Genomic DNA, 15055 nt, shown 5'->3' on the forward strand with positions numbered 1-15055 from the left:
AACTGAGAGAGAAACAATATTTTCACATTTAAGAAGCTATGTAACAGCAAGCAGGGAAAAAAAAGACTACGTAAACCCTTACATAACTAGCACAGCACAGAACAGCTGTGTGTATCTGAAAATGGAGTAGACATCTAATGTGCACGGCTTCCCATTCCGTATACCTATCACTCAAAGGTACCTCAGTTCCTCACTGGCATAGGTAGCACGGAAGATCTTTTTTCAGGATGTGATTTTTCATTTCCATGGGCCAGCTCCTTCTGCTCTGCAGACATACATTTCAGCCCTTTTCCAGTGACGTCTGGCTTTTTCACCTTTTCTCATTTATAATTCAGTCAGTTCTTACTCCTGCCACCTAAGCCCAGATTCAGATACCCATGCTCACATGAATGCACATTTTCAATCAGATTAGTCTCAGAGCATGAAGCTAAACTCAAGGGTCTAAGAATCCAGTTTCTTATGAGGTAGGACTTCCCATTCTTCCCCTCCAAAGCACTTGAAATCCACCTACCTTTGCACCGGCCACGATGTGTCACGCTCAGACTTGATTCCCGGCATTTGGCTCTCTGGTAGTCACACATTGACTCGTATGTTCTGCCATCAGAGGCACAGAGGGGTTTGGACTGGGACCTGGAGCAATGCAGGTTACACTGAGGGTCTCTGTCACGGTCGCTTATGAGAAACTGCAGGAATTGAAAAAAAAAGGAGGGAGAGAGGAAAACAAAAAATATTGGTTTTGTTTGGTTTCCTAAAACAGAGCACAGTGTATTCTGTTTTTATGACAATAGCAATATGGGCTATAACGCAGTTAAAGCTGCCTACCAAAGCTGACTTTGCCTGAAGGGAACTCTAAATGAAACACGTACATCTTTTTAAAAAAAATTAAAAAAAAAATTAAGGGTCTTTGCCGTTCCGTTTTCTTTAATGGAACGGAAACATTACTCACTCTGCCTCACCTCTGAAAACACAAGATGTACAAAGCCAAATACAACCCACACGGGAAGGGCAATACTGAGTCACAACAGCCCAGCCTGCCCAGTGCCCGGCCGCAAACAGTATCTGGTACTAGACAATTTTAGTCAGAGGCACAAGAAACTTATCACCAAGGAACCCAAATAACTTATCAAGATTGGCCTTGGTAGTTAAACCATGAATGTGGCCAGCTTTATATCACAAGTTACTTGTTTTTAAAGCATTACTTACGTCATCTGTGGATACCACCTGCAACAGCATACATTGCACCTTCCAAAGCCATGTTTTGTTCCTTTCCAACAACATTTTGTCTGGCTGGCAATTGCATTGTATGCATCCCACAGTCTAATTGCACAGTAAGTGAAAAGCTATTTCTTTTCAGAAGTCTGAATTTGTCATCTTTCTGAATAAGTCTTTTCCCAAACATTCACTTCAGATGCAGCCTAATTTGTGTAAATGTTGCACTCTTCTTGTCAATCTATCAATGTGAACAACTCCAGTCTCCCAGTTCCTTGCCCAGAAGCCTTCCTCTGTACCACAATGACCACTGTTTACATTCTCTGAAGACAGCTTGGCTTCTGCCTCATCTTTTGGGGATGGGGAAACCCACAATGAACATGAATACATTTTCATTCCACTTGTTCCCTGCAAATCTCAACATCTGGCAGTAGTTTACTGTTGTATTAAGGATACAACAGTAAACTACTGCCTGTAAGGACACCCGGGTCCCTTTCTTAAGTTCATACTGTCATCCTGAGGACCCTCACTGCTAACCTTCTTTCCATAACCATCAGTATAGAGGTTTGGCAGGACACAATAGCAACAACCCTTTTCATTTCCTATGCTACTCTACTCAGACCTTTAACTATTAATCAGTCAGACCTTTAACTATTACCCAAACCCAACCACCTGCTCACAGAAAGATTTCAGGAGACTCTTGAAACAAGTTCCATGGGGATTAAGCAACGAAAAGGGAAGTTAAACCTGCCTTGCAAATCCCCCTACAAAGCTCCCATCTCTTAAGCCTCTCTCAAGCCTAGAGGGACCAGAGTTGCTCTCTAACACACCAATATCCCAGCTTGCTGTCAAAGCCATTAGGAACTCAGCAGCTTGGAGCTGGCTGGCAAGTGGGCACCGACTGACACCCTGCCTGTATGCACAAAGCCAGGGCTCTCCAAGTGTGTTGATAGCTGGATGCCGTACAGGGAAGTGTGAGTCATTGCCATAATCACCTTGGTGTTACAGTTGCCTACAAAGCTGTCTGCTCTATGCTTTGAGGTTAAAACTGTTGAAAAAACATTGCCTGAAGCCTAGTTTGGGTTGGTTTTTAACCACTCCAAGAACATGCATCTCTGACATTTGTTTTTTGACATTTAAAAAGATTCTTCACCCCTTTTCTCTCCCTACTTAAATGAGATGAAAAACAATTGAGAAATTGCGCATTTTCATACAAAAGCATATTAGGTCTGTACTGCTGGATCTTTTGAAGACTCATGCATTACTAAAAGCCCTATTTAAACATGACAGCTGGGAAAAGTAAGCAAGGTCTGCATTTGTTTTACTTTTGGTGGGGCAATCTTTCTCATCTGTCAGACTTGCCAAAATTTGTAACAGCACAAAGTTTTAAAAAATGTTTTTGTTCCTTTTCTGCAACACTTTCTATAACCTGGCAACACCTGTTCCAAATGGGAAATTGGAAAATTTAAACCTGAAGGCAATTTTAAATGGTTTATAGAGACCTGGACTAGACTATAAAAACACTGTAAAGCTGGACCAGATTTTTGCCCAGTTCTTGTCAGGGGTTGGACTATCACAAGCGAGGTTGGAATTGCCCTGGCTAAAGTAGTGTCTTTCTGTAGCCCCTGAGGTGCAAAGATCATCAGTGACACTAAACTTACAGCAAAAAGCAGCAGACTGAAGATGCTGAAGCTTCCTCCAAGCATGTGACATCAGAGACCTTGAAAAACTTGCAAGACTTTTTCAGCTGTCTGTATAAACAGGCTTTAAAAGCAGTGCTGCCCAATAGTACAGTATGGTGCACGTACAGGCACTAAGTATCCAGTTAAACACAGAAGCCATCCTGGTTTAGAAGGAACGCATTCATCTGCCATTTATCACAACTTTGAGGGCCTGAGGTACTGGCATGAATTTTTTTTGCAAATTCCTTGTGTCAGAAGGGAGTCACAGACAGGAGCCATCCAGAGGCGCACTGAAAAAGCGAGACTATTGGTTCCCAGCATCAAACCACATTACAGACTTACTGAAAAATCTGCTTCTATCATGAAAACTCACCTAAGCTTCCTACAGCCTGAACCAAAATACTTACTACAGAGGGGGCTTTGCAGACCTACTTCCAGAAAGGACATCTCTGAAAAACAGAAAGACCTTCTCGAGGCTGACAAACAAACTAAACCTATGGCTATGGAATAGCTTTCTCCCAGTGCCTCCTCACAAAGAGATGGGGAAGAACATCCGTGTATTGATTAATTATGAGGGCCTGAGGAAACATGCAGAGCACCCCAATGCAGTCTGTGAAGTTCTTGCCTGCCCAAATTAAGCCAAGAACCATGTTATAAGGAAAAAAAAAAAAAAAAGAAAAGAAAAAAATATCAAAGCCTTTTCAGCATTTGCAATTTGGAGTACAGCAGGGAGCCCACACAGCATGTTAGGTGCTTTCCAGACACTGAAGGTGCCACACCTGCCTTGCCTAAAAAGTTCATGGTTTACGTATTTGCACAAGATGGTTCTTGTTTTTGTTTGGCTAGATTATAATTGTAAAAAGTCTGCATTCATTTCCAGAAGGATCCAGGATTATGCCTGTCTGATCAGGGGCCTTCTCACATGATCAGATAGCACTGCCAGAAAAGCCGTATCTCATGGAGATATTACTGAAGGGCTTTAAAAACTTCCCCTTATTGTAGGGCACCTTCTCCACTATCCCGGAGCCCTTGTGTTCACATTGGTAGCTTTCAGGTAGTAAACTGGTGCTTCTTTGCCCTGCTTCTAGCTGGTAAGCAAGTGTTCATGCTACAGAAGTGATATCAACACAGACCATGCAGAGACATTTAACATACTGGCCATTTTGAGTGTCCATCCCCACCCACCCAGCACAGTTTTCTTTCTAGCATTTTGCCTGAGAGCACGATAACTGCCCGCCTTTGTAAGCAGCCTCAGCCACATGAAGAACACTGTATGAATGCTGAAATATGTGTCTGCCCATCAAGACAGCACTTGAGTCTATCATTTTAACAGCCTGGACTACAATTCATAAGTAACTTGCTCTCAGTCCCTTATTCCCTTCAAGCAAGCAAGCACTGCTTTTCCAAGGAGCACAGCCCCGTTCCAAAAGGGCACCTGGAGGAGATGTTGCTAAGCAGTGTGCACAGGGCATCTGATGCCTGGCTACTCCCTAGACACAGCCGAGGCTGTAACATGATTCTCTGGTCCTTTCAGGGGAAGCATAGCAAGATAAAATATTCCGTCTTTAACACCAAATGTCCTATCATAACCCTTGAAAGCTCAAATCAAAGCCTAACAGCTATCCTAACAGCTTCAGGACACCCATATAAACAGACTTTACAAACAACAGAACCAACGCTCACAGAGCAATTCTTGGTGCTCTACACACACAGACACGCAACATGAACAGATCTGGACTCACGGAAAAGCAACCCTACAAACATGTGCAAGCACCAGCAGGTTTCCAAGCATCATTTAGAAAGAAGAGGGAAATAATTATCTTAGCTCTGAGATTTCTCAAAGCCTCTTCTTGATACCTGTGTTCCCATTTGTTTCAGAGCAGAACACATCCCAGACAAATGGGACTGGAGATGGTGTCACTCACTGGCTTATCAGTTCTTTTCTCTCCTCCCTTTTCCTCCATGACAGAAGAACTTTTAAAAGCAAACCTAAACCCAAAATCAAAAAACCACACACAAACACAACCCACAAACACAAAACCCCATAAAAAAACAAACCTAAACAAAACACCAAAACAAACAAAAAACCTACAAAAACTAGCAAAACAATGTATTTTCCAAGACAATACTAAAACTAATCAGATTGCAAATGGGATCCCTTTAATGCAGACTCAAATATTAAAATAAGCATAAGTAACTAGACAAGACTATTTGTGGTTTTGTAGCATTTGCTTACGTTAAGGGAGCTTGCCCATCTACACCAGTCAGTTTGAGTCCCTGTCTTAGAGCTCCCAGTTTAATGCAGCTCTTAGAGCATCTTTTTATGTCAAATGTTGTATCTGTACATAAACCTCCTCCTTTAGCAAATACATTTACACAGGTGCTTGCAGAAACCACTTCCCAAACTACTTTCTGCTTCTTTAGACTTGAAAAGAAAAAGGAAAGATAAGAGGTCAGAATGAAGTTAACTTTGCCAACAAAGCATATCTGTTCTTTTTCTCCACACCTCAACACCACTGCTGACAAACAACAAACACTGATTAAAGGGGTTTTAATGCCTGTGAAGGAAAGCAGACTCCCTGCAGCTGCACAGCAGCTGGGAACACTTGTGTTATTTAGCAGAGAAAGGTCTGACCCCACAAGTGAAAATGAGCTTGGTGGTCACTCATTCTATTCACCATCTGGGTACATTATAAGCACAAACAGAACAGCACAGCTCTTTGTGATGGAGGTAACGAGAAATGGCCAAGGCATTGCAGTACCAGGGTAATATGCTTTAGCAAGGCTTCAAGGGAAAGAGGGGACAAGGGACAAGAACATGAGAAAGTGGAAGTCTATTGAGAAACAAAACAAGAAGACAAGAATCCTCTACAGATCAAAACAAGGTGCCTCTGCTGTTTAGCAGCTTGGCCTCTGATTAATAATGCAGGCTCCTGCCTAACAAAACTGAGTTTTTAGATTTTAGGATTAGAGATGGAGAGAGCAGCATGTGCAATGCCTTACTCCTCCTATTTTGGCTGACTTCAAGTTAGAAGACCCTTAAGAGTACATCTTTGGAAAAAAGCAATTGAGCTAGGTAGGTTCATATGGCACAGATCACCCACCCATTTGTCTAAGCACTAAGACTGTCCTTGCTAAGTACAAACAAGCAAATCCTTTCCAGGGAGAATTCCCCAGGAAAACCATACAATTTCATACATTAGAGAAGGCTATAAACTTCTGGATATTTTTATTGCTCTTGGAAAGCATCATTTCACATTTCCCAGTTTTAACCTCATAGACTTATGCCTTGTTTTCAGGCTCCAAACTGGTGCAACCAGCCATACTGGAGGCAGAGCTGGAGTCAAGTCCCAGTTTTAATCACGGCTGGACTCTCAGCCCCATGGCAGGTTGCCTACAGGGCACATGGACTTCAGCCATGGGTTTGGGACTTCAGCCAAGCTTTCTGACACGGAACCAGAAGCCTAGCAAAGATGTCAAAGATGCCAAAGCTCCTGTTCTAAGCCACAGACCCAAAATGCTTGGCTTCTAGAAGTACAAAGAGAAAATTTGAAAGCTTTAGGAACTCTGGCAGAGATGGGACTGTGCTTGCAGTCTTCCATGTGCAGAAAGGTATCAGCCAGAGCCAACACAACCCAGACCAGCTGACCATGGTGCCCAGTCTCTTTCCTGAAAGTGCTCGTGCAGCCTCAGAACCTACCTAGCAATAAAAGGCTTCCAAAGTGAGCTTACTGGGAAGTTCATCATGTATTTGGGGGGGGGAGGGGGGGTGTGATGGAAGCGAGATTAATTTATTTTAGTATTTCCTTTTTGGAAATGCTCACAAGTTTGTATGGTTTAAGAATATGTTTTTAAACCAAAGTTTCTTGAAGTCCTGTACCTTAACAAGTTCCAGTCCTTGCATGGGCACTCCCCCCAGACAGAGGGACTTACAAGAAGGATATTGTAATACTTTTATTCCTTCAGTCATCCCACCTGCAAAGTGAAGAGTCTAGCCTGAGTTAAAGCACCACTTCTGTTTCAACCCCAGGCCCCCAGCTGTGCAAACAAGAATGGGTTCAAAGCATATAGCCTGTGCTTGAGGATGGTGAAGGCTAGGCAAACATATGGGATCATGCCACAAAGCAGGCAAACTCTAGATGTATTTGTACAAGTTGAATTCAAGACAGTTTCCTGCCTTTACAGGCTAGAAGTCTCATTTTTCTACAGTGATTCTCCCTTCCCCCCACCATCCCGCCTCAGTCTTTGCTTTGTGTAAGCTACCGCAATGAAGGACAGCACTTAGGTATTGGACTTCATCTGCTAGATTACTTCCAGCCAGGAAATTATACCTTGGTTTTCTTCATAAACTGATCCCCCAACATGATGCAGCAGCTGTGCTCTGCTTTTAGAAGGTGAGGTACTAGATCCAAAGAGGTTGCTTAACAATGTATTTGAAGAGCCACCTACAACAAATGGTTCAGGGAAAAAGGTTAGAGTCTGCCCTCATCCCAGAGAAGCTCTACTGGGTTTTTCTGTTGTTTTTTGTTTAACATTAAAAAGTCATTGCAGTCAAGGAATGAACTTTTAAAATTATATCTCATTTTGCTTTTGAGGTGCAAATTTATGCCAGTGCTTAACTATGGTTGATTTTTGGTAAGGAATATGCCAGGGACATCAAGGACGAGAAGTTAGCTTCAGATATAAAAATAGTCCCTTCTTATACAGAATTTTTATCCACGTGCCTGTATCACTTTTATAAAAAGTTACTTTGATTATTTAAACATCAAGTTCATTTAAGCATCTTGTAAGTTGTACCACAGATCAGTATACCAATCAACTGAAAAGAGAAGGAAACCAAAACTCTAAAACACAGACCAGAAATTTCAGCTCAAGTCTCACATTTCTGACACACAACTTTAAACCCTTCTAGTAAGTTTGGCAATATTAAGGTAGAGGCTGATTTAATTCCTTTGAAATAACATTACTTCAGCTTCTGTCAAAGCTCACTCTTCTACTCAGATTATTCTTTCAGCCAAGATGACATAAGCCTAGAACTACCTTGAGATTAAATTTAATTTGTCAAACACATTGACAAAAAAAGGCCATGTTTAACTTGGACTATTTCTTCTCTTTAGCTTTGCTACTATACATGGTGAACTAAACAGAAAATCCAGATGTTTGCATAGTCAGGCAATGAACTTCTTGTCCCACAGAAAGTGACAGCAAAACTTTTCATTAGTATAAAAGCTGGAACTTGTCTTTAGTAAATTGCCTTGTTTAACCTGATCCAGTCTTTCTGGTTTACAGAGTCCTCTGCTTATTCAGTGCAACTCAGAAAAACTTTAAACGTTCTTCTGCGTAACTTATGCCAAGTAAGTCTTCTTTGAGTAACCATATCCCCTGCTTTAGTTTGTCATTATGATAATTGAGGCTGTTGTTCTCCCCTAGCAAATGTATCAGGATTACAACTTCATGCTGTCACTAGAAGGTGAGAAGTCAGTTCTTCCACTGTAATGGGATATGTTTTCTTCAAAACAAGTTCTCAGGGAAGCAGAAGGGTTGAAGTAACATCAGGTGGATACAGGACAGTATCTCAAGCAAAATTTTGGGAAGAGTGATCCCTATCCTAACACAAATGCTATCATGTTGAATGCTTTAAATCATTGCACATGGTCTTCATGATCTGGAACAAACCCTCTTGACCCTGATTCTCTTGAATCATGGAGGAGATTGAAGTAAATGCTTTCTTACCCTCCAGTGTGTAAACCACTACAAGTCAGTTCCAGTGTTTGTAGACTTCTGTGCACTCACATGGGAAGTTTAGCCCCATACAGAAAGTGACCATGAAAGAATACTTTCTTGAGCCTATTTTCCCCCTTGTACTACCTTTAGTAGGACTTGGTGTGCGCTCAGCCTATTAAAGCTTCTTCCCCAATTACAAAAGGTTGGAGTACTGTGGACAGAATGTGCAAGCTGTGGGGCTATCAGTTCTGAGCTTTTGAAGTGTTGGAAAATGGAAGTCTACCTAATTAGATTCAGACGTGTAATCAACAGTAATCTTCCTCTCCACATATATTTAGTTCCTTCCCAGTAACTCCACTAGAACCTTTATGAGCCTATCACTGCTCAAGAGTGACAGCACTTGAGCTGTAAGACCCTTCCCTTGAATTTGTCTCAAAATTTCCACTATTAAGAGTTTGCCAACATTACAGTAGTATCTTTCTCTATGCTGTAATGAACAGCACAACATTTCCTCCTTGTTTCAAGGGTAGAAAAGTCTTGATATGAAATAAGCTTCTCGCATGAGTCTTTGCTATGTGATGTGGGGGTAACACATTCATTGCAAGCATGTCTGATTACAACCAAGTTTTGCTAAAGCAAAGATTATTCTTAAACAGATAACCTATTTGATGAAATACAAATCCTCTGTTGAGTTTCAATCAGTAGCCTGACAGCTATAAAGGGCTACTGTTTAAATTCAAAGCCCTTAAAATTTGGCTTCATCCCCTGACATCATCTCAGCCAGACCACCCTCTCTTAAGCACCCTCTCAAGCTGTCTTTTCTGTCATGAACTCAAAGTACTTTGCCCTTTCCTTCCACACTATTATTGCTGAAGAGTAGGGCACATACTCGAAAGTGGAGTGCTCAAGTCAGATGATAAACTTTCTAAACATCCCAAACTGGCAAGATAAAACCCACATTTTCTCCTCCCATTACTCATTCTCCCCAATAAGTGCATTTTGTACATGCCAAAGACTGCCCACCACAAAAAAAAAATGGATATCAAGTCTCACCAAAGATGACTTTGAAACCCCTAAACACTATCTCCTAGGTGAGTACCATCAATTCCCTTTAGCGTGTACACAAGGCACAGTATGTGAGCACACATAGCAAAATAGATACAACTGAGTTTACATCAAGCTACATGCTCTTTCTCCACTCTCTAGCTTACACTACAGCCACTGTCTCATTTCAGTCACAGTCATATATATTAGACAATATTATTGTAAACAAGGCAGGTGTATGAAGAGGACTAGCATCTCTGGAACCTCTCTGCTAGGAGGTCATCACATGAAGAGACATGATGTTTAAACATGGTTTACAAACACAGTTTAGCAGCCATATCTTTAGAGTTGAGCTCAAATGGAAATACAGCTGTACAAAGACACTCCTTAAATCACAAATGTTTTGTTCTTGTAGATCTTCAGGATGGAAAATGCCACCCATTAAAATTGTACACCTCTACAAGTTTCAGTCCTTCTTCAATCAATTCTTCTAAAACACTGAAAGAGGCATTCAAATTGAAGCTGGCATCCAGCCTTCATTATGGTGGTTGTTACTGCTGCCAACAGCAGAACCAAGAAGCAGATATTAGAAATAGCTGAGCTCATTAGTTCAAAACCCAGCAAGGGCTGGCTGCCCATCAGTAGAGGTATCCTAACTGAATGCCAAGACTGAAATTCCATTGCACAGGAGGGATATTAAAAAAGGAGGCACTGAGAACATTAAAGAGTTCATTTAACTATAGTCTTACCCCTACATGATCCAAAGACAATGATTAACCAAAGATAACTCTCAGGGGAAGATGGCTGCATCAGGGGCAACTTCCCATTTCATTTGACTTTACATGTACTTCAGTGTCAAAGTTTCTGATGCACTATATTACTACTTCTGTCTGGGGACATAACTATCTTGACATGCCTCCAATAGGTCTACCTTGCCATTCCAAAGACATGTTTAGAGCTGGGTTATACACAGAGCACTAAAGGAGGTTGCCTGCTCAACCAAGCCCAGGTGAGAAGCACAAAGATGATCAGAGAGCTGGAGCACCTTTCCTATGAGGAAAGGCTGAGAGGGTTTGGGTTGTTCAGCCCGGAGAAGAGAAGACTCCAGGGAGACCTTACAGCAGCCTTCCAGTACCTAAAAGTGGCCTACAGGAATTCTGGAGAGGGACTTTTTACAAGGACATGGAGTAACAAGGCAAGGGGGAAAAGCTTTAAGTTGAAAGAGGGTAGATTTAGATTAGACATTACAAAGAAGCTCTTTACTGTGAGGATGGTGAGACACTGTGAGTGTTCAAGGCCAGGTTGGACAGGGCTTTGAACAACCTGCTCTAATGGAAGGTGTCCCTGCTCATGGCAGGGAGGTTGGAACTGGATAATATTTTAGATCCCTTCCAACCCAAACCATTCTATGATTGTAATCTATTACCCTTCTAAAGGGTCAAAGACAATGAAACTGGGAGGGGATAAAAAAAAAAAAAAAAGACAAGAATTTCACCTTGTTCATACACAATATGAATACATACAAAATTAACATGAGCCAGCAGTGTGCACTCGCAGCCTAGAAAGCCAACCGCATCCTGAGCTGCATTAAAAGGAGCGTGACCAGCAGGTCAAAGGAGGTGATCCTGCTCCTCTACTCTGCTCTCATGAGACTTCACTTGGAGTATTGTGTGCAGTTCTGGTGTCCTCAACATAAAAAGGACACGGAACTGTTGGAACAAATCCAGAGGACGGCCATGAGGACGATCAGGGGACTGGAGCACCTCCTGTATGAAGATAGGCTGAGGAAGTTGGGGCTGTTCAGCCTGCAGAAGAGAAGGCTGCGTGGAGACCTCATAGAAGCCTTCCAGTATCTGAAGGGGGAGCTATAGGGATGCTGGGAGGGACTCTTCATTAGGGACTGTAGTGATAGGACAAGGGGTAATGGGTTCAAATTTAAACAGGGGAAGTTTAGACTGGATACAAGGAAGAAGTTCTTTACTATTAGGGTGCTGAGGCACTGGAATGAGTTGCCCAGGGAAGTTGTGAATGCTCCACCCCTGGCAGCGTTCAAGGCCGGGTTGGATCGAGCCTTGGGTGACATGGTTTAGTGAGAGGTGTCCCTGCCATTGGCAGGGGGGTTGGAGCTAGGTGATCTTAAGGTCCTTTCCAACCCTAACTATTCTATGATTCTATAATATCAAAATAATATCATGCTCCCCTTTTAAATACAGAGTAGCTCAAGTTGCCAATATTTTGAAAGCAGCAGCTTTCTTCATTTATGGCTAACACATTACTCCAGCATTCTTAAGGAGAAAGGGTTTTTTCTTATATTTTTGAGGTTGTGCTGTCCCTGGACTTCTTGCCTATGGATTAAGAGGCAACAGGAACACATTCTCATTAGCAGAAGTACTAACTGTTCAGTTAACAGGTACACTGCAGTAGTGATGACCACCTATCAATGTAGGTATTTGACATCAAGGTCACATTTGTCTGACCTGCAGACAGGTAGTTTCAGGGACTCAACTTTATACAAGTCAAATGATAATATTTAAAGACACTATCTAAACTCTCGGTTCAGCAGGCCAGCAGAAACTCTTCAGAATAGCCCTCTAGTAGAGTGATTTTGTTATCATAAGGATCCCAGGCTTGGCTTCTTAACACCCACTGCTCCAAGTGCCAAACCTACCTTGGTGGATTCTGCAGTGACACAAGGAGACACATTAATTCTAAGGCAAGGTTTCAATTCAGAACCTGCACCAGACAGGAATTTGGAGCAAGAGGGAAAGAACTGGGAAAGGATGTACAAACCAGAACTGAAACTCCTGTCAAAAGTCATCAAAAAATAAACTTTTCCCCCTAACTCCCTACGGGAAAGAGTCATTATTTCATTACTTTGTTCTGCAGTCCTAGTTGCACTGTATTTTACAGTGTTTACAATAATTCTCATCTTTCTACTTGTAATTAAACCAAATGCTTCCCTCAGCTTTGTAGGGGTAGCCACCCACAGATTTTAGCCCTTTGTATGAATTAAGTGTTGGACAATGCTCCCTCAGACTGTCAGGCAGGAGCAGAGAAGCTTTTCCCACTACTAAAGTCTTTCTGGATCACAAATGGAACAACCTGCTGTGCACAGAAGATTCACGATATGAACTTCAGTTCTGCTGGTATGAAACTAACAATTTGAAAAAGTCACTTAATAGGATTATCTAAATATGATAAAACCTTTCCATAAGAGACAAGATGCATGTACTGGTTGCTTTAGGAGTTGGAAGAGCTACAGAGAAATAGCTCTAAGAAACCAGAAGTGCTGGTGTGAGGTAAGAATGAAGGCTCTTTGGTAGCTGCACCATGGTTAGCTTTAATGCCATCATCTGCTGTCAGTGACATAACATTCAGAAAAGTGTTACAGTACACACTGAAGAGTAAATCCATTTTCCAATTTCTGCAGACAGGATTCCTTTACTGTAGTTACTTGCATCTTTCTGCAAAGTTGCAGTAGTAACCCCAGCTGATGGTTGCTGAAATTGAAAGAAAAAAAACAACACAACAGGTCAAGCATCACCACAGCACTGCCATTTACTGCAGAGTCAAACTATGCAACACTACTTCAAACTAGGAAGTTGTTAGCGTGTGCAAGGTTTTCTAGCCTATTCAAGTAGAGTTCACGTACCTTCCACTAGCTTGGGAGTAAGATGTTGCATTCTATCACTACAGCTGAACTATCCAGCAATATTACTGTTACACTAGCATGAAAATCTGTTTACATAGGTCAGGAATATTTTCCATACAGAAGTGTCGGACATGGTTTGTGTGCTGTTCCCAGCAGAACCCCTACCATTGAGATCTACAAGGAATTATAGAAAAATTTAGTTTGGAAAAGACCCTTAAAATCATCAAGTCCAATCATTACCCGAGTACTGCTAAGCACACCACTAAACCATGTCCCTACACACCATATCTACACATCTTTTAAACACCTCTAGGGACAGTGACACAACCACTTCCCTGGACAGCCTGTTCCAACATTTGACAACATTTTCTTGAAGAACTTTTTTCTCATATCCAGTCTAAACCTCCACTGGTACAACCTGAGGCCATTTCCCCTTGTCCTATTACTTGTTATCTTGGAGAAGAGACCAGCACCCCCTCGCTACAGCCTCCTTTCAGGTAGCTGTAGAGAGCACCAAGGTCTCCTCTGAGCCTCCTTTTCTCCAGGCTAAACAATTCCAGTTCCTTCAGCTGCTTCTTGTAAGACTTGTGTCCCAGACCCTTCACCAGCTTCATTGCCATTCTTTGGATGCACTCAGCACCTCAGTGTCTGTCTTGTAGGGAGGGACAACATCACTAAGCTGTCTGGGTTGCTGCTACGAGGTCTGCAGTTTTTAACATACATAAGGGGAAGCAAGGACAGGGGTGTCTTCAAAAGAAGAAACATTTACAGGTATCTTGATACTGCCCCAGCTTGTTGGTATGAGTTTCCCCAGCAAGATACAAAATTCCTTTCCCATCACAGCACTTCCTTTCCCCCACCATGTTATACATACATTTAATCCCCACATCTAAGCAGAAAGATGTTAGAGACTGATCTTCATGCAGGCTGGTCATTCTCTCAGGTTGACAGCTTTTTCACAACATGCTGTATTATAGAACTGTTTATTTTAGTGTGTTTACTTTCAACTTGCAGAAAGGGTGATTTCAGCTACACTGACCTACTTTTCACACTTTGATGACGACCTGCAGAATACTCATGCTGATTCCATGTTGCCAAAGGCAGACATTCTTTATTTTCTGTGGAAATAAGTGTTTGAGCATTTCCAGTTAAAAACATAGAATCATAGAATGGTTAGGGTTGGAAAGGACTTTAAGATAATCTAAATCTACAGTACTTCACCTTAAACACAAGTGAAGTTAACTGTCACTGTCAGCAAGACTTTTGCAGGTAAAAGCCATCCAAGCCAGCGAGGTATCTTTATGCATGAGCCATTTGGTCCAGGACTGACAGATTTCCATACAAGTAGCCACTTCTAGTCTGAATTCACACAGCACTCCTCAGGTTAACTTTCTTTCAGTTGCACTCACGGAGGTTCTGGAAGCGCTCAGCTAGCTTTGTGCTGCAATTCGTATGTGTCTCTCCAGTGGAAGCTAAAAAAATTATAAATAAATTAAAATCTAACATACTTATTGGCCTATTTTTGCTGCCTGCCTCCCTGAAGGGAGCAGGGTATCAGTTAATATAAGCAAATATGAGACCTTTGCACAATAAATCTTTGACACAGATAATTGGCATGATTATTTCAGTCTCTCATCTTCCTTTTCAGGGCATGTTATTGAGAAAGCTGTGGCAAAACAGCAGTGGCTTTATCTGGATTCCTCAGATTTTCTGGATCTCTTTCCATCTGGTCTCAGACCTGGCA

The 15055-nt window shown here is 41.9% G+C and overlaps 1 protein-coding gene across 7 annotated transcripts in view; it reads right to left on the minus strand.

Moving 5' to 3' along the window:
- The window catches only part of SMOC1 (SPARC related modular calcium binding 1), a 138510-nt gene that overhangs the window by 90140 nt on the left and 33315 nt on the right, over positions 1-15055 (minus strand). For all 7 annotated transcript variants that reach the window (XM_057420125.1, XM_057420121.1, XM_057420124.1 and 4 more), the window contains exon 2: positions 512-683. In XM_057420125.1, coding sequence (XP_057276108.1) covers positions 512-683 — 172 coding nt within the window. The remainder of the gene's footprint in view (positions 1-511; positions 684-15055) is intronic.

Source organism: Pezoporus wallicus, unplaced genomic scaffold, assembly GCF_028554395.1.
Source record: "Pezoporus wallicus isolate ANWC-B61680 ecotype Strahan unplaced genomic scaffold, APGP_CSIRO_Pwel_v1 contig_5418, whole genome shotgun sequence".
Taxonomy (NCBI): domain Eukaryota; kingdom Metazoa; phylum Chordata; class Aves; order Psittaciformes; family Psittacidae; genus Pezoporus; species Pezoporus wallicus.